A 20558-nucleotide genomic window follows, 5' to 3' on the forward strand; every position below is an offset into this window, starting at 1 on the left:
AACTCTTTGCACTATCCTCAGGTACAAGGACAAGATTGAGGTGATAGTTGCCTCAAAGAGAGTGACAAGAGTATCTCAACAACGGTTTCGTATTCTGGATGATGCATAAAGGTTGCTCCTTATATGGATAAGTGACAAGCAATTGCAAGACGACACTTAACGAGAACATCATTTGTGAGAAGGCAAGAATGTATTTTGCTAAACACAATTAAGAAGACGACCGGTTCACCAGCAGCCAAAGAAGTGTTTTGAGGGAAACCCTGGGTGGTTCGAGAAGTTTAAGAGAAGAACTGGCATCCACAGCATTGTGAGACATGGTGAAGCAGCCAGCTCTGACAAAGCGGCAGCAGAGAACCTCATTAGATTCTGAGGGTTAGATGCTGCAACAGGTTTTTAATAGTGATAGATGGGTCTATTCTGGAAAAAGATGCTGAAGTGTACCTTTATAACAGCAGAGGAGAAAGCATTACCTGGTCACAAGCCAATGAAAGACCATCTTGCACTGCTATTCTGTGCCAATGCAAGTGGTGATTTTAAAATTACTAGCTTGCTTACCATTCAGAAACTCTATGAGCTGTCAACAAGTGGTAAAGTCAAGAAGAGCAGGTTAAATGTGAGGTGAGGGTCCAACAACAAGGCTTGGGTGACACATGATCTTTTTTGTAACTGGATCAATGAAGTGTTTGGTCTTTCACTGAAAAATATTTGTCTCAGATGAATCTGCCTCTCCACTTCTTGCTTGTTACAGACAACACTCCTGAGCATTCTCCAGGTCTACAAGACCACCTTCTTGAAGAATTTCAGTGCATCAAAATCCAATTTCTGCCTCCCAACACCACTCCAGTCTGTGTATAGCATTACAGGTCGGGATTGCTCTATGAGGTCTCGAATATCTTATTTGTATCTGTCAGTTGGTATGGAGAAATTGAGATTTGGGGAATTTCTTCATATAGTTTTACGTGATTAAGTCCAGATGCTATACAAAGCTGTCATTTAGTTACGTGTGATTTGTGATCTGTTATGTGTTACTTTCTGATAATAAATCATATTTTTATCTGACTTCCGTTAAAATATAATGATGATAAATGTTTGAGATCATTTGGAATAATATTTTAATAACTATGTAGATGACGTGAAGTCATTTGTTTACTCTTAGAAAAAAAAAGAAAAAAAAAGGTGTTAATTGTGTGTTTATGGACGGTCAGTGTTGGGATCAGTGATTACGATTCCAGAAATAATTGATTGGACAGGGTTCAATTGCACACAATCGTGTAGGACGAATTATGACCTAGAAATTGGTTGTAGATGTATGCAGGTCAATTTCATGACATGCTAGTAAGCATTGCGAGTGTGTTGCGGTATCAAGACTGCTTTTGCGCCGCCGATGGTTTGCTTTAAGCTCACGAAAATACAATTTACGCGAATTCTTAATTATCGCGAAAGGGTAGAATATTTGATGAGCCACTGTGGAGGATGTAAGTTTGGATAGAAAGATCATTTTCAAAATCCAATATAAATCCTGTTGATTGAAGTAGCCTAGCAAACCAAAAGCTCATACGTGGTTATCAGCAGAAACAGTGTACTATTTTTCATGCACACATTTACACTCTGCAGAAACAGTGTACTATTTTTCATGCACACGTTTACACTCTACAGAAACAGTGTACTATTTTTCATGCACACATTTACATCAAGGTATGGATGATTTGTGGGTGGGAAATAAACATTTGATTAAATAAAAAGGAAAAATATAAAGAAGTTTATTCGTATATTTTGTTATTTCAAGAACAGTCATATTTTCTTATAGTGGTGTAGAGCCTTATGTATTATAAATATTGTGACAGACTGCTCGCAAGTGCTCTTATTACAAGTCAAGTTTTGGGCCTGATTAAGAGCAGCTGGTTCTTAAAGTCTCAAAGGTTAAGTGAAAAATAATATCACATTTAAATAACTCTGCATCGAAACCCACTATCTTTATACTATATTAAGCTAACCATTCCGGTATCAGGAGATACTGTGGCTGTGTAGTTGTATGTTGTTGACAACAAATGTGTAAACACAAACATAAACATTTCTCATCCTCTGATATCGACGAGGGAAAGAAGAAATGACGACGACGACATACACGTATATGTATACGTATACAAATGGTATATGTGGCACCTTACAATACAACAACACAACGGATGTCACGGTATATGTAGACCAGCAGTTTATATCTAACTTTAAGAAACTCTACGCTAAAGCATTCTTTGAGCATTGCTTTGAGCTGACTGAAGCTACCAGTCTCACTCTTGGAGTTTTGGAAACATCCCTTCAATATCGTTGCCTGCGTCAAGATGACCGAAAAGGCATGGGAAGGGGTTACCATGAGAACTCTCAATTCTGCTTGGAAGAAGCTTTGGCCAGAGTGCATTGTCGAATGTGATAGACATTTGAGTCACTGCCTGTGGAGCGTGCGGTCAATGAGATTGTGTCTTTGACCAAGAGCATGGGATTAGAAGTGGATAACAATGATATCTTTGAGCTTGTGGAAGATCACAGCCAAGAAATGATCACTGAAGAGCTTATGGAGTTTCACTGTGTTTCAAAGCAGGAAGTTGTGGAGATGAGTTCTTCAGCAGAGGAGGAGGAGGAGGAGGAGGCAAAGCAGCAATCTTCTCGCGCAATAAGAGAAATGCTGAAAGCATGGAAATCGGTTGCATCATACAGTGAAAACCATCACCCCAATAAAGCAGTGGCTACAAACGCTACAAATTTATCTGACATTAATTCTGTGTTACATTTTCGCCACGTGTTGCATCATCAGCGGAAACCAATGACTATAGATAGCTTCCTAGTAAAAAGGAATTAGTTATGTATCGTGAATAATAAAGTACATAATACTGTATGTATAATTTTCTTTGAATACATGACATGGATAAGATAAAACTTTTAGTACTTTTTCTGCATGGAACACATTACCATATTTTCCATTAATTTATATGGATAAATTATTTCACTTAACAAATGTCACACACTGAGAGTAAGATTCTGGAACAAATTATGCTTTCTATGTGAGATTTCACTCTTTATTGACTATGGACAATGTATTATTGCCTCTTGTTTGTGTACTTTACACTCTTCACAGTTCTTGTCAGTATACTGATGTGTATTATTACAAGTGTGAGAATGCTATGCAGAAGCCGATCATCATTGTCAGAAAAGACTGGGAAAATAAATGTACAAATGTGAATAAACTTTGAAATCTAATTAGTTGGTACTGTGAAACATTATTTAAAATTTACTCATAGCACTTAGTGACTATTAACAGGACGCTGAGAGGAGACAATGTCTTACAGGACAACCGTTCAGTCAGATCAGTAAACTTGCAAATGCGTTTTTGTGTGTGTGTGTGTGTGAGAGAGAGAGAGAGAGAGAGAGAGAGAGAGAGAGAGAGAGAGAGAGAGAGAGGGGGGGGGGGTGCACTTCCAATTAAGCAAGTGAGTAATGGGAAGCAGGTTATTCATTACCTCAGCATGATTAAACATGGATTTGGAGCTAAAAGTGGGGTCTTCTGTGACAGACTTCTGTATAAGCAAGATTTTTTGAAGGAAAGAAGACAGATTTTAAGCATCCCACTGAAGGTAAGGTCATTACAGTCAACCCACAAGCTCAGATGGGGAAGTTAGCCAGTCATGTCCTTTCCAAAGGAACCATCCAGGCACTTAAATTGGTTCTTACTCGAGTAGAGGTACTCTCAGGCACGAATAAGACATAAGTAGAGCAAACAGCTGCCTCAGATGCTATTCATAATATTGTTCCAGCTACTAGAGATTGTGAACCTCCTCTCACCTGTTCATTAAATGATAATTACTCCTCTGCTTGTCAATTATGGATTGTTTCATCCTTAGCATTATCTGATAATCAATTTGATGGTGTTCCTTTAGGTTCACTGACATATCAATGATTGTTTAGCATATATTTTATCAAAAGTTAGCACTGAGTTATTAAAAAAAATATATATCATACCACACAATTTGAATAAAACTTCAATTTCCATGAATGGTTCAATCTTGGATGACATTCCTTACATGCACATTATTATTCTATATTCTTCCAACATTTGACCATGCAGCTCACAAAACTACTTTGCTACCTTTTGAATACTTCAACCAGGTGTTCATGACTGACCACATCTGCAGATTCCTCTTCAACTAATGTTGTGCTGGCATGCACTCAAAAGCAAGCAATTGTCAAATTTAATGTTGAGCCCAGAGACTGCTAACCCTGTGGTGTTGCACATAACAGAAGTTATATCTGTTCTTGCATTGATTTAGATGCATGAACAGTGATCTCCCAAGGGCAACAGTCAGTCACAGAAATGGGATGCATTAAATTACTGCCAGTGAGCAAAATAATTTTGCTAAATGAGCAGATGCCATTCATTATGGTCAAAGTTTGGATGGAAAGACCAGAGTGGAGACAGAGAGTGATGGAAATCATGGAGGTTTGTGTGGAGTATGTGTGGCAGCCAGAGAAACCAAATTTCAATAGTAAGTCCACTGGGAAGGACATCAAGTGCAAGACAAGATTTTAGGACAAGTTAGACTGAATTTTTTCGGAAGGGTGAAGGTCAGTTTAATGATCTAGGTAGAATGTGCAAGGATTCATGCTTGGACTGATGCAAGACAGAATTGTGGGATACGAAAAACCAAAAATTAGAAAGGAATGACGCAAACAGTATTAAAAAAGTGACTGCTGCAATGATAAGCAGAGAAATTGTTAATAAGGAGATGGATTCAGTTTAGAAGAGATACGGGATTTTGTTTAAAGATGAGCCCTTGAAAAGTTAAAAATGCAGTCATAAGTAACAGTTTAGAAACTAGATTTACTAGGATACAAAATGAGGCAAAAAGAATATAAAATGAGAGAGCAATAATGGGAAGTTAAATTCTTATTTTAAATTATGCAAAATGGGATAATAAATATGGTGTGAATGGGTGCAGTAATAATGTTACAACTATGATTATTACTACAACAAATTTAGTTACTTCAAATTATCACTTACGAGATTCAAGGTCAATTTCACAGACCCCTACCTTTAGTATACTGCTTGAAATGTACTGGAATTGTTTCAAAGTATCCTTTTGCTGAGTGGAATTTTTCAGGAATAATATTGCTCAAAAAAATAACACACACATTCAAGCCAGTCAACTGCTTCAAACGATTAAAAGCTGGCAATATGGTTTTTGACATATCACGCAACCTTTCGCATTTATCGAGGACCTGCAAACAGTTTATTAAAAAAAAGTAAAGCTAACAGATGTCTATATTACTACATCATAAAATACTATATTATTAACTAGAAACACAGGATGAGATCATGGAGACAAATATATAAAAATGTGTGTAAATGTGTGTCTTGGAAGTGCGAAACACACACACACACACACACACACACACACATGCAGAGAGAGAGAGAGAGAGAGAGAGAGAGAGAGAGAGAGAGAGAGTGAGAGTGTGTGTGTGTGTGTGTGTGTGTGTGTGTGTGTGTGTGTGTGTGTTTTTGCTTCTAGTGCTGTAACCCACAATGGGAGTGGGTGGTTTGGAGCAGGAAGTGGATGGTTGTGGAGATGTAGTAACAGCAGAGGGAGGGGAATGATGATAGACGGTATCTATATGGGATATGGAGGGGCAAAGGCTTGGTCCTACACAGGAAAACAAGGGGCAGGGTAGTGGGCTTTTTGGAGAAACACTAGAAATACTGTTCTTTGAAAATAACTTATAACTTGATAGTTATACCATTGGAGGGGACATGAAGCCATTGCTCAGCTAACACCAATGACGAGCCTGTTTCCCTTCCACACCATGAATAGGCTGGCAAGTATACTGCAGCCTGTTGTCACCCAGTCAGTGCACAGTACCATGTGCTGGTGAACAACAGCTGCTTCTGTGTTCCTTTGTTCTTGTTGTGAAGCATAGTGTTTTAAAGCTGTTGCTGTGAAATAGTGTTATCATATTAGTGATGTTTTAGCAGCAGTGTGATATGTCTAGGTGAGGTCTGCCACAAAAGAGGTTGTCCAGGAACATGTTTGCCAGCTTCAGTGATATCGAAGGTTGGAAGGGGAATTACAATCCACAGAGACAGCCATAAATTTGTTTGTGCATGAGTGCTCTGAACTGGAGTGCAACAGCAGGAGTACGATTTTAGATATATAGTGAGTTGTGGACAGATATTCATAAGTCTATGGTGTTGCAGGTTGGAAAGGAGGAAGATGAGAACAACTAAGCATTACCAGGTCATACTCTCCTGGAAACACTGGACAAGAAATGAAGTTATGATAGATGGATTACCAAGGTGAACACATTACAACAGGTTGCAACACTCAGACATGTATGGCTATCATCACTGCAAGGAGTACCCTACAATAAACTAGCCTCCTGTTATACTCAAAGAACTGTTTATGGAAATGAGTCATCTCTTTGAAAATGTCGTCATGAGCTCTTTTTCTGGTACAAATTGTTTTTGTATCTAAAGTTTACAATTGGGAGAAGTGATATAGTGGCCTGGAGATGCCATTATTTGCATGCTGTCAGAAGTTTTCATTTGACACCATCGTGTGACTTTACGAGATGTGGGGTTAATGTGTGTCACATTGCCAAGAGGTAGGACAGACCGCACAGCCAAAATAACAATGAAAGCTTTAATAGCAAAGAATGGCAGGATAATTGTCCTTCATGCCAGCTCAGCTTCATTCCAAACTGTTTATTGCTGTTTTGTTCCTGAAAGGAAGGTGATTATCACAAGGAAATGAATGCTCCAATGGTTTCCAATTTGCTGCTATAAAATATTTCCCCAAATCCTGGAATAGTAGTGGATAATGTTTCATACCACTCCATTGTGTTAGACAATGCTCTGAAAACCAGAGAAAGAAAACAATGATAGCCAAGCTGGGTGAATAAGAAAGACAGGACAAAATTTCATATTCTGAAAAGCTCACTGTTTGCCCTTAAGAATCTGCCAGTGTATCGCTGTCCTGCCATCTCACTTGGCCAGCTTCCTGCAATAATTTTGATTCATAACCTCCCTCACTGTAGCCATGAAAATCTTTTAATATTTTCCAGCAGTTTTCTATTCTATAAGACACAGTGTGTGGTTCTTCAGATACTTTGGCAGTGGTATTTCTGAGTGCATCCATAGTCTGTTCTGCTCCACATCTCAGTTTCATAATTTTATAGCCAACATTCAGCCATATCAATGAAATACCTTAAAGTCAACAGGATCAGCTGCAACATTTTTGGGTCCTACTTTCTTTCAGCTCATATTTTTCTCCAAATGTTAGCAAGTGGGATACCCACTGGGTTGAGATCTTGTGAGTTATTTTTAAAACCTACTCATAGGTAATGACTATCTTCTACATCATAGATTTCATATAAATCAGTGTCTCAACTTTTACAGCAAGTTTTGTTTCCTCTATTAAAGATGAACTGTCATTTCTTTGAGTCATATTTCATGTTATTTTGCCCTCATTGGAAATACCTATGTCACTTAACTACAGTGCAGTGTCATACTTTGGCGTGTAGCCTCCAGAAGTGACAACAAGCTCATCAGGAAATTACACAAGGATTTTTGCTTGGAAAAAAAAAAAAAAAAAAATGTGTAGTCTCTGATCAGTACTTCAATAGAAGTCAATGGAGGACCAAAATGATAAAACTTGTGCAGCCAGTACAGCTGGGTATGTGACTGGTCCACAATGTAAATTACCAAGTTATTCCTCTTTGTTAAACCCAATGAAACAAGCTTTATGGCCACACCTCAAAACTTGTCTGGCATTTTGTGGAGGGAGATACATATAAGCAGATCATGAAATGGCACCAGATTTATAATTATAAGATCATAATTTGATTCAGAAGTGCAAATGTGACAGCATGCATGAAGCCTAAGTGTACTTTTCTTTGCAAGTTATTTGTGTAAGCTTGTTCCACTGACTGACGCTTCTTGGATGCCAATGGGAAATGATTGTCAAACACAGAAAACTTCACGTATTTGACTGATTATGAAGAGTCACTGTGAAATGCCAATTATTGGCAAAGCGGTGGTCTTTTATAAAGATCACCTAACAGATTCCATACTCCACGTAACAATGAATGTTATGATTTTCACACAGGATAGTCTTTCAAAACCAAATACTCTGTACCTATGATGAAGCCATGACAGCTCAAATAAACATATTGTAAGCAACCGAAGAGTTGCACCAAGGGTGGTTTTACAATGCTTACTGCTTTGCTTAGCATCTCTCATATGTTCAAGTAATGTATACTTAACAGATATGAAAACCAAAATTGTACCTAAATATTTTGGGGCCAGAAAAGCGTCCCCTACCTAAAGTTAAAGAGTGATTAAAAACTGCATGTTTGCATTTAATAGATCTTTAAAGATAGTCTAAATACAATGGTGGTGCCTGTAAACTAACCAGTTGCAAATACAAAGTAACATCGCACCACTATGTGGAGAGAACTATGAGGGGATGCGGGAAGGGGGGTGGGGTGGGAGGGTGGGGTGGGGGGTGGGGTGGGGTGGGGAGAGGAGAGATTGTCTAGAAGTAGATAGTACTAAACAGGGTCATGAACAAAATAGTTTCAATAGCTTGTGCACAGTGCAGAGACAGTTATATTTCACACAAATGCTCAAGGAATGCTGTTCTCGTTTCTACACCAATTCAATAGCATGTGGTTTTTTGTCATGTGCACTTTTATCCTGCGATAAACGTCATTAATATCTATGAACTCAGTGGCGCTCTCTCTCTCTCTCTCTCTCTCTCTCTCTCTCTCTCTCTCTCTCTCTCTCTCTAATCAGCTACTTTGTTAAAATGTAGTACATTGTAGTTTGTACAGTACAAGCACCACATACTGGAGGAGCCTCCCACTGAAGTTTGAAGACAGGATTTAATGGACAGGGTGCTGTTTCGTAGATCAGGGCGACTTCATTCCATCTGAGTGACCAGTATGACGTATGCCCAGACCAGATGGGTGTCTTTAATGACTGCATCTTATTTTCCTCCTCACTGCCTGCCACTCCTCCTCCCACAGCTTCATTGCTTTTCGGCTCAATAGGAAGATGACACCATGCTGGAGAATAGTATATTGCCTCACATTAAGCTCCCTGCAGGCCACATTATCCACTACATCTGCTAGCTCATTTCCTCGAAATCCTGCATGCTCTGGTGCCCAGCATAATGATACATGTTTCTTCTAGGGTTGAAGGAGGGAGCAGTTTGTCCTGTACTATATGGATTGTTTTCTCTGCTGCCCTGCAATGTGTGTAGGGCAGATCAGAGCAGATGAGAAACTTTATGCTTTGGTGACATCTCATCTGCTCCAATGACTTCAATATCACAGTGCTCCAATCTAAAAACAGGGAACTGGCCCCTTGTTTCAAAGTAATTGTGCATACCACACTGAAAACCTGGATTTTTTTATTTTTTTGAGGTACATTAAAACAATGGACTTTCATTTCGAGTGCATTCATTTTTAAACATCAATTTAAAAATAACTCGGGCCTCTTAAGTTAATGTCGGCTTTTATTGCAACCTTATCATAAATATCAGTATCTTCCACAACTATTTCTACAAGAAAAACCTTTGTACTAATGGAGTACATATCCATAAGACTGTGTTATTCACTAACAGATGTTAGAAAGATTGTAAAAGTGTGTCACCAATAGGATGACCTGCCTCCAACAGGGGGTAGGAACACATTTTGTATTCTTGGTGCTGTCACGAGGAGTCACTGCCCAATCCATACATTTCAGAGTGAGTCTTTTGATAACCCATATATCATACATCCATAGTTGAGGTGGGATTGAAGAACGGATCAATAAAACTAAAGTGGATACATTCAGTCTTCTGCCAAGTCCTGCAGCCATTACATTTTAAAAATATTCAGCATTTCAAAAAACCTTACTTTCAAAGACCTCAAGTGTGGCAGCCAAGTAAGCTTTCTGTCAAAAATTATGGTCATAAAATTTAATAAAAATTAAAACCAGAGTACAAATGGTCAAGAAAGACATACATAGTTAGTTTTCTCAGTCAAAAATTTAAAACAAGTTTTATATGCCCATTCCACCTTACTTCTGATTGTCAGCTGCAGCTGGTGTGAGGTGCTTGCGAGAATAGCAGATGATCTATGAACAGAAAAGTTGTCCACACAGGGAGCACTGGGCTGGACCCATTAACTGTGGACATGTTACTGTTAATCACAATTCTAAACGTTGTCACACTTAACACACACTTGAGGTACATCTTGTTCGAAAGAAGAGGATGACATACTGCTGTCTGAGTATTTAAAACAACAGAGGAAAGGAGGGATTGTAGGAATACTGGTAGACTTCCCTGGACGCCCCATTCTTGGAGCTGTCCAAGGCTAATATGCCACCAAGTAGTATCATAAGCCTTCTCAAGACTAAAAAGAATACCTAGTAAGTAATGCTGGTAAGTGGAAGCCTGTTGTATAGCCACCTCCAGCGGCATTATAGCATTACATTATCAGTGCTTGCTGAGTATCTTCTGAACCCATACTGGAAGTGACTAAGGAGCCACCTGCACTCCAAAATTCACCAGGGCAGTGTGTGAACATTGCTCCAAAGCTTTCTCTCAGAGTTAGTGAAGACAACATAGTGATAACTATTTGCACATGTAGGGTGCACCCCCAGGTATTGAAGAGGATATTAAAATGGCTTCCCTCCAAGAGTCATAAAATTGTCCTATTTCTCTCAGATCAAGCTAAAAAGGTTGAGAAGTATTTCTTTACTTCTCCCTGTGGGCTGCTGCATCATGCTGTAGTCCAGCCTACCATGAGAAGACGATTTATCATGAGCCATAAATAATGCTGAATCCATTTCCCACATGGAGGAGGAACAGTCATCTGCTTTTTCATTGGTGGAACAGAACACTTGTCTCACTGATAATTCTGTTGATCTGGAAAATTAGATACTGACTTTCAGTGGTGGTAATTCTGGCAAAATACTTCAACACTGTGGACTCAGATGAGACTTAATCTGAATGTGACTACCATCAATTTAACATATTTGATAGACAAACAAATCTGAGTGCGATGGGGTGAGCATACAGTGTGAACACGAACAGTGAATAAAAAGAACGATACAAAAGCATTTTATAAGTGCTCTAGTCAAATGTAATGAAAAGGAACTAATGACCACTATATTTAATTGTTTATAGATAAGAAAAACAATAGTGAAAGAGATCATCAAATAAGTCCACAAAATAAATACTTACAATAATAAAACTGTTGCACTTCATTGCTGCCTTGAGATTTAAAGTAAAGTCCAAAATATTGTCACAAGATGCATATGGTTCATAGTTATTATCAACAGTCATATGATGTTCTGTAAGAGAAAAGACAATTGGTAGTTGATACCTAACTAAAAATTAACTTTTGCAAGTACTGTCAGCTAATAAGTTTCGAATACCTGCAACAGCATTCAGAATGCTCATGTACAGTAATTTTGGCATATAACATTGGACACAATCAATGACAACATGTCTATATTTCAGCTTGTCGAGTATGTTTTGCAGTACAAATGACTTTCCTGTTCCAGAATGTCCATAAATAAATATGCTTTGGGGTAACTGATTTTTACACTGAAAATTAACAATGCATTTAAAAACATACTTACAGAAAAAAATGTGCAATTATAGGTTTGTGTACATTTAACAAGGAAAACAACTTATATAGATGTAAAGACTGCAAATGAAAAGACAAAATAAATTTATCTCCCATGACAGTTTGCTAATAGTGGACTAACCTGGCCTATGAGACCTAAAATTCTTCTAATTTCATCTTGTCTACAGAGTATATTCTTTGTTAACTCTTGTTCTACTTCACATTCACATTCTTCTGAAATATGCTGAAGCCGTTCGCTTTCTTGTAGCATAACTAGTGGATCAACATGATCAGTACCCCCAAGTCCTTCCGGAAATGCTGCAAAATCATTTTCCCATTCTTCCTTGTCAAAGGTGGGACACAATGGGCCAACATCTTTTGCAACTTTTGCTTTGTTTTTCTTACTGCTTTTCTTAAATTGTGACTTCATCACATCCCTGAAAATTAACATACACATGGCAATAAAAACAGAAAATAAGTTTAGTTTTAGTGGCAATAGTTAAAATAAACAGATCTCAAAACTATAATGAGAAAAGTTCTGGCAGAATGCAAATAACTTACTTTTGTTTTCCTTATCACCTTTGTTAACACCCACACGCACATGCACACCCACCACAACCACAACCACCACAATCACAACCACCAGTCCCAACCAATGTGGTCACATGTGACTTGTGGGACTCATGTGACTTGTGGGACTCTGTAATATGCTTCGAGTTCTGGACAACATTTTGTGTGGACATGACCCCCAACCAACTGCCCACCGGAATAAGTGGCCATCACAATTAACCACACAGATGGAAATTATCCTTGGAACAACACATCCTTCACTCCTGTAATCTTCCTAGTCTCAATGTCCGTTAACCCACTATCCCCAAACCCTCTGCCCAACAGTTTCCCACTTCCTCTGTCCTGACACCCTCTTCCAGTCCACACTCCCACGTCATCTTCACCGACCAATGCATGTCATTCAGTCCAGTGCGCACACGTTGAATGTCTAGCTCATATATCTACCACCCCTCTCTCCTGCATTCCTATCCTGCACACCAGCTGTCTCCCTCCAAGCCTCTGACTACCTATACCCAATTCCTCCTGTACTCCAGATCACTCTCGCTCATCAAAGGTCCTTTTTCAAAAGATAGCAAAGCATCATGCCATTGTGTGTGCCTGTTGATAACTCCACACTTTCACAATTTGGTGAGTGGTCTCTTTTACTCCTGAATAAAGACCTCATAACTATATCAGTAACCAATCAGGCTGTCCATAAGCCAACACACTAAAATGTTTTTAAGTATATTTCTCTAATTTATTATTCAATATCTCTCAAGAAGGAAGGCGGAAGGTTGAGAAATACAGAAAAGGGGGGGGGGGGGGGAGGAGAAGGAGGAGGACGTCATAAGGAGGAAATCTTTGGGTAACATTCTACTGCCATTGTAGCCTTGGTGTTGATTTGCTAATACAGAGGAATGAAGTGTTCTCTGGGTCCTTTTTGTGTCACAGTGTGTGTTTCTGAAAAGACAGAGACAGCTAACACGTTTCTGGACAGGAGGAATGGTGTGTACTGGCAGGGTATGAAGTTTTTGGGATGTTGGTGCTTCTGCTGCTCAGTTTTGTGTCACAAAAGTTTGACTGTCGTAGGTATAGACACCAAAGCAAACCATGTTTACTGAGACAGAACAGGGACAGAAAGATGATAGGTATGCCTCTTGATGGCTTTCACATGCACAGAAATACGAAGATGTCACACATAAAGAGGTGGAAATAAATGACGAGGAACATGGCTTAGAATGTGAAGCATGATCTTTTGAATGCAACATCTGAGAGTTATCTTCAATACGAATTATGAAAAATAAAATTTTGGCAACTGATAAACCCCAGCCAACAGCATATCTAGTACATATGGTGAATTGCTAGTAACCTACTTACCCTGGTGGCAATATATGTGAGCTGCACATGTGTTCCTTAAGTTTGATGTTTGTTGTTCCATGCATCCATAGTGCAATGGACATTAGATACATATGTAGACTCATAAACTTTTTCTTCTCTAGTTGATCTATGAATAGCAGATGGACACAATGAAAAAGGCTCCCAAATAGTGCGTGCACGCACTACTGCAGGAGAAAAAATTTGTCTGTAAGCTTTAATATATTATCGGTCTTTGTCATTGTGCCCATCTGTGATTCAACACCTCATCTATATGGAGATTAGCAATCCAATCTCTCCATCCAATTGTTATTCCAAGCTTTACAAATGGATGACTATCTACGATCCATAAGCTCAAGGAGGAAAACTGCATGGTACAGACAGCTGATGAAGATCTTAGTTTCGAGAATACATCATATCATCATAGAATGCTGTGCTTTTCATACTGACAGATGGAGGATGCTTCAAAGGCAGTTCATAAAACCATACTTTTTTCAATATCTGTAGGTTCCACTGCCTGCCAGTCACCAACTGTGGGAGAACTTTAAAACAAAATGCCAATCTGTTGGTTGAACATTCAGCCTTATTTACAGACATTTGGAATAGAATTCACAATGACAATGCTCCCACTACAATTTAGACTAGCCACCAATGGCACTTTAAGATAAATATGTCCACTGAAAGCTACTTTGATTTCCTGGTAGCCACATAATTTCTCTCAGCACATCATCTGGTGGTTGTACTTTATATCGAACTTTAATCCCGACTGTCGATAGAATGTGCCACTGCAAATAAGAGGCAGCTTGTATTTTCTGTTTTTCTACTTGTTGCAGCTCCAGTACCTTTTGTAATACTGTGAGGTGCAATGCAAGGACTTACCCGGACAGCTAAGTAAGTGACAAACAATTACATGGCAACTGCAACCCTCTGGATTACCTATGAGGACCACCTAAAACAACTGGTTCATGCAAAGACACACTATCGACATGTCATGGGAGGATGTGAAACCATTGAACAAGATGCACCCTGTCCGAACCTTAGAACATTAATATGAAACAGAACAGAAGTTAACAGTGATTGTGTGTTAAGCCCAACTGAGGGAAGAAAGAGCTAAAAACAGGGACTTTCTCTTGGAGGAAGGTCAAAAAAATACACCGTACAGATAATAGAGGTCCTGAACAGAAGATTAAATGTCCTTTGCCATATTGCTATGATGGATAAAAAGTAAAATGCGATATGTCAGTTGCTAAAACAGCTGATAACTCAGACAGAAAACATACATTGAAGATAGCAATGGGACCCACAATGACCATCTGCTGCAGTCAGGCCAGAAACTGGAGAATGGAAATTGGTCAGAGAGAGCCGTTGGTGGTTGGCCCACATAACAGAAGAGGGAGTGGAACTGTCAAAAGAACTGTTTTAAATGAAATCCAGATACCTTTTTTGCTATCCTGAAGAATGTGATGACACTGTGCATGCAACTGTTTATAACAAATGCAGTTCACCATCATAGGACGATGGTTAAAAACGTGGAGAGCACATCTACGCACAAAAATGTGTTGCGGCACGGCTCGGTCCACTAAGGGACCAGGACACCGAGTGGTAAATATGAAGTGTGAGTAATGGAACGTTCTGTGGCGGTAAAGATAACATTTGTAAGGTATGCTACCTGGTCATCCCGACAGGCAAAATTTTATTCATTGAAATTCCCCAGGGAGGCAGTTGGCCTTAGAAAGCTGCCTATTGGGTTTACACATAGGTGGGGTAGGAGTCAGCAAATGGATAGCACATGGGAAATGGTCACTTGAGTACATGTCAGAGAGAACTTACCACTCGAGATGACTGCAAGCTGGGCAGTGCGGACTGAAAGGACCACATAGGAACAGGTATGGGTGGCATCTGAAAGGAATGTGGGGGCTCCAGTGTTAAGACAGATGAGGTTGAATTGATTGAGAATGTCAGCCAAGAGAGCACATTTCAGACAGGTTCTGGAAGAGTGTCAAAGGGCACGTTTAAGTTGCCGAGCAGCAAAAAGTGGTGAAGAGGTGCCCAACAAGCTGGAGGAATTCTGCCCTAGGAGAGATGTGGATTTTACAAAGAGAAAAGATGAAACGAGGAAGGAAAATCCGGACTACAACAGTTTGCAGCCAGGTGTTCAGTGAGATGGTTTGACTAAGAACGTCATCCCAGATGAACAGCAAGACTCCCACACCCCCCCCCACCCTCCCCCACACGTCCCCCCCCCCACCCTCCCCCAAGATGGAATGTCGTCCTTGGTGGGAAGGTCAACGTAGGCAGGAAAGAAATGCATGAGGTCAAAGTGGTTACGAGGACACAGTTTTGTTTCCTTGGAGGCAGAAAACAAGTGGACGCTGTGATCCCAAGAGCAGCCATAATTCCTCCTTGTTGGATCTAATGCCACAAACTTACCATTGGAGAAGAGACATGATTGGGAGGGGAGGAGGGGGAGGGGAGGGGAGGAGGGGGAGGGGGAGGGGAGGAGGGGGAGGGCAAATGCCAGCCTTCAAAGACTCACTGCTACAGGGCGTAAAGTCTGAGGAACTTGTTCCATGAGATTTACAGAGGCATCAGCATTCTCACTCAGTTGGCTTGCAGATTCGAGATCAGAAAAACTGTTGGTGGTGTGCAGCGGCAAAACATGGGTGGCCAGGTGAGGACATCACGCAGCGGCACCATTGAAAAGGCTCTCTGAGTCTGCAAAGGAGAAAACTGTTTGTCTTTGCTTGATTTCTTGGAACCTTTGTGATTGGCATATGAAGACTTAGATGTCTGCTGACTGCATGGATCTAAAAAGTTTTCTTAGGAGCATTCCTTCTGTCCTTTCTGGCCTGTCGGTTGTGTAGCTGTCGATTTTGCCCTCGGGGGTGAAGATGTGTTGGCTTGTTGTACATCTGGAGGAGATGGAGACGGGGATGCTACCATGCAATTTTACAGCCACGGTGCTGAATTTGAGGTCACAAGTCTGCGTGACTGAGTCCTTCATTGAGCAAGGTGTAGCCAGAACAGTACTGTAAGTGAAACTTCCTGGCTGATTAAAACTGTGTGCCCGACCGAGACTCGAACTCGGGACCTTTGCCTTTCGCGGGCAAGAGCACTTGCCCGCGAAAGGCAAAGGTCCCGATTTCAAGTCTCGGTCGGGCACACAGTTTTAATCTGCCAGGAAGTTTCATATCAGCACACACTCCGCTGCAGAGTGAAAATCTCACTCTGGAGTACTGTAAGTGCCAGATGGTATAATGCAAGGCTTTCGACTAGCCAACAATTTGAAAGCAACAACTTACAGCACTTTTTCCTTCACCAGTATCTCCTGGATGGCCCACTCTTTGAGATACACAGAGGCTACATGGTTGCCACTGTGATTGACATGGGGAAAGGAGGCAGGCAATTGCCCTCATGAACATCCCTACCACATAGAAAACATTTGGCCATGTTTTGACAGTATATGAAAGTATGGTTGTAATATTGGCACTGGTAGCAGCGCTTTGGGTTTGGAATGTACAATCTTACTGTGATGACTTCATATTGTTTTTTTGTTGTTTTGTTTTAGGGAGCAAACAACAACTGGGGTCATACACATCCAAGTCAAAACTATAGAACACGAAGACAGAGAGGAGTTAAACAATGACTATATGTCAGTCCCAACTGACATAATAGAAGACAGTTAAAGACAGGCACATGAAAAAAGGGCTACAAAAAAAAGACACCATACAGAAACAGAGGTCCAAAACTAAAAATTAAATGGCCTTTGCCATATTGCTTTGGTGGATAAAAAGTAAAACATGGTCATTTGCTAAAATGGCCGATAAATCAGACGGCAAACCCAAGCAGGAACATAAATGGTTAAAAAGTGGGCAGTCCATCAGGAAGTGGCGGACAGTTAAAACTTGGGCATAATGTGTACAAAGTGGTGGGGTGGCGCCAATTATCAAATGAAAATGGCTAAAAAGGCAGTGCCCAATAAAGAGCCTACTTAAAATGACCTCCTCATGGCGGGAGGGCAGAGAGGAAGTGGTCAAAGCCACTGGGAGAGGCTTGGACAGAGCGTATTCCCATGAAGCGAGGACCACTGACAATGCCAAAGGGACATTAACTCCTGACAGACGGCAACACAGATATCATCAGAGGGAGTACAGGAACTCACAGGCTGAGGTACAATGACTGCAGCCTTGGCAGCAGCGTCAGCAGCCTCATTTCTGGCAGACCGATATGACCAGGAACCCACAGATACATCACACTGGCTCCACCAAGAGTGAGGAAATGATAGTTTTCCTGGAGCCAGTGCACTAAGCACACAGACTTTGAAGGGCACTGAGCGAGTCTTGAGTGGAGGTCACAACTGAAAAGGTTGTGTTGCTGGATGTACTCCATGGCTGATGCAGGGCGAAGAGCTTGGCTGTAAATACTGAGCAGTGTGCTGGAAGCCGATATCAAAAGACATGAGTGCCAATGACAAAGGCACACCCAACCCCTCGATCAGTCTGAGAGCCATCAGTGTATACAAAGGTACTCATGAAGTTCCATGCGAAGGTCATGAAACTGAAGGCGATATACTGAGGCTGGTTTAATGTCCTTAGGAAATGAACGAAGGCCAAGATTCACGAAGCCGAGGCGGTGAAGGGTTCACACCCACCGGGAAAGGTGCAGGTAGTGTGAAGTTAAGCCACCATAGCAAGTGCCAAAAGTGGACCCCAGGAAGTAACAGAGAAAAGGGACTCGCTCCATACTGGCAATCAAGAGAATCATTGAAGGAGGCGGCATAAGATGGGTGGCCACCCATGGCAGGCAAATAGCATGCATACCTGCTGAGGAGAAAGTCATGACAGTAGGACAATGGAAGTTTAGCAGCTTCAGCATACAGACACTCAAGTGGGATAGTGTAAAAGTCGCCTGTGGCCAAACGGATGCCACGATGGTGGATAGTGTTGACACTGCGTAACATGGATGGACGTGCAGAAGTGTAAAAAAAGAACCCACAGTCGAGTTTCGCATGGACAAGGGATTGGTACAAATGGAGGAGGGTGGTTCGATCTTCACCCCAGGAAGTACCATTGAGGAGACGCAGGACATAGAGGAACTGCGTACCGCGTGCTGCAAGGTAAGACACATGGGAGGTCCAAGAGAGTTTCCTATCGAGCATGAGCCCCAGGAATTTCACAGTTTCAACAAATGGAAGGGCAATATGCCCAAAATGTAAAGATGGTGGGAGAAACCAATTGCGTCACCAGAAATTCATACAGGCAGTTTTGTTAGCGGAAAAGCGAAAGGCATTCTCGATGCTTCACGAGTAAAGAAAATCAAGACATTGCTGAAGATGCCGCTCAATGAGACAGGTCCATGGAGAACTGCAATAGATGGCAAAATTGTCAACGAAAAGGGAGTTGGAGATGTCCAGCAGGAGACAGGCCATTATAGGGTTTATGGCGATAGCAAAGAGGATGACACTCAGGACAGAACCCTGAGGGACACTGTTTTCCTGGAAAAAGGTGTCCAACAAGGCAGAACTCATGTGCACCTTGAAAACTCAATCTTTTAAAAATGCCTGAAGGAAACAGGGCAGGCTGCCACAGAATCCCCACATGTGAAGAGTACGCAGGATACCGGCTCTCCAGCAAGTGTCATAGCCCTTCTCCAAATCAAACAACATGGCCACAGTCTCCGACTTCCACCGAAAGCCATTCATGACATGGGTGGACATAGTGACGAGATAGTAGTCAACTGCAGAACACCCTACTCTAAATCCACATTGTTCATTCGTCAATAAAGAGACATTGGCCACCATACTAGCGGGGCATAAAACATACGTTCCATCACCTAGCAAAAGCAGCTGGTAAGAGAGGTGGGGCAGTAGCTAGAAGGAAGATTTTTGTCCTTACTGGGCTTAAGTATGGGTATGACAGTGGCTGCACACCAACATCCAGGAAATATGCCCTCTGCCCAAATGTGGTTGTACGTGTTAAGCAGAAACTGCTTGCCTGCAAGAGAAAGGTGCTGCAATATCTGAATGTGGATGGCACCTGGCCTTGAGGCGGAGGATCGGGATGAACCGAGAGAATGATCTAGCTCCCTCATAGTAAAGGCAGCATTGTAGCACTTACGATTTGAAGAACAGAAGGGTATTGCCCGAGCCTCCTCCACTCGTTTCCAATGGAGGAAGGCAGGGTGGTAGTGATAAGAGACTGAAACTTCCGCAAAATGGCGGCCCTAGGTGTTGGAGATAGCAACAGGATGTACAAGGACATCATTTGCTACTGTCAGGCTGGAAACTGGGGAATGGATCTTGGTCCCAGGGAGCCGTTGGAGGTTGGCCCACATGACAGAGGAAGGGGTGGAGCTGTTAAAAGAACTAGTGAATGAAATCCACCTATCTTTTTTCCTGTCTTGAAGAATGCGACAATACTTTGCACACATTTGTTTATAATGAATGAAGTTTGTCACTATAGGATGACTGTTAAAAGCGCGGAGACCACATCTCCGTGCGTGTATTTGCCTCGAGGCATGCCTCAGTCCACCAAGGGACTGGGCCATGGTGTGGTAAAGAGGAAATGTGAGGAATGGGATGTTCAGCAGCAGTAAGGATAATGTTTGTGAGATATTCCACTGGTCATGACAACTAGGAAAATCTTGTTCTATGAAGATCGCAAGTAAGAAGTAAAGCTGCCAGTCAACCTTACTAAGCCACCATTTGAACAAGCACACAGATGGTGTAGGAGTCAGCAAACGGATAGCACATGGGAAATGGTTGCTCGAGTAGGTATCTGAACGGATGGACCACTCAAGATGATGGGCAAACTGGGCAGTGTAGAAGGATAGGTCCAAATGGGACTGGGTGTGCGAGGAGTCGGAAAGAAAAGTGGGAGCTCCAGCGTTAAGGCAGAAGAGGTTAAGTTGGTTAAGAAGGTCAGACACAAGGGCACCTCTCTGACAGGTCTTGGGAGAACCTTCAACATCGC

The 20558-nt window shown here is 41.3% G+C and overlaps 1 protein-coding gene across 2 annotated transcripts in view; it reads right to left on the minus strand.

Annotated features, from left to right (window-relative positions):
• Nucleotides 1-20558, minus strand: part of LOC124802805 (origin recognition complex subunit 5) — a 169364-nt gene that overhangs the window by 86257 nt on the left and 62549 nt on the right. The window contains exons 1-5 of one of the 2 annotated variants that reach the window (XM_047263810.1): nucleotides 12226-12423; nucleotides 11807-12101; nucleotides 11471-11642; nucleotides 11277-11386; nucleotides 5082-5268 (exon numbers count right to left, since the gene is read on the minus strand). In XM_047263810.1, coding sequence (XP_047119766.1) covers nucleotides 5082-5268; nucleotides 11277-11386; nucleotides 11471-11642; nucleotides 11807-12094 — 757 coding nt within the window. In that variant the 5' untranslated portion in view covers nucleotides 12095-12101; nucleotides 12226-12423. Of the gene's footprint in view, nucleotides 1-5081; nucleotides 5269-11276; nucleotides 11387-11470; nucleotides 11643-11806; nucleotides 12102-12225; nucleotides 12424-20558 lie in introns of those variants that run through there. The other variant, XM_047263809.1, reaches the window with a different exon arrangement.

Source organism: Schistocerca piceifrons, chromosome 6 (assembly GCF_021461385.2).
Source record: "Schistocerca piceifrons isolate TAMUIC-IGC-003096 chromosome 6, iqSchPice1.1, whole genome shotgun sequence".
Classification (NCBI taxonomy): Eukaryota; Metazoa; Arthropoda; class Insecta; order Orthoptera; family Acrididae; genus Schistocerca; species Schistocerca piceifrons.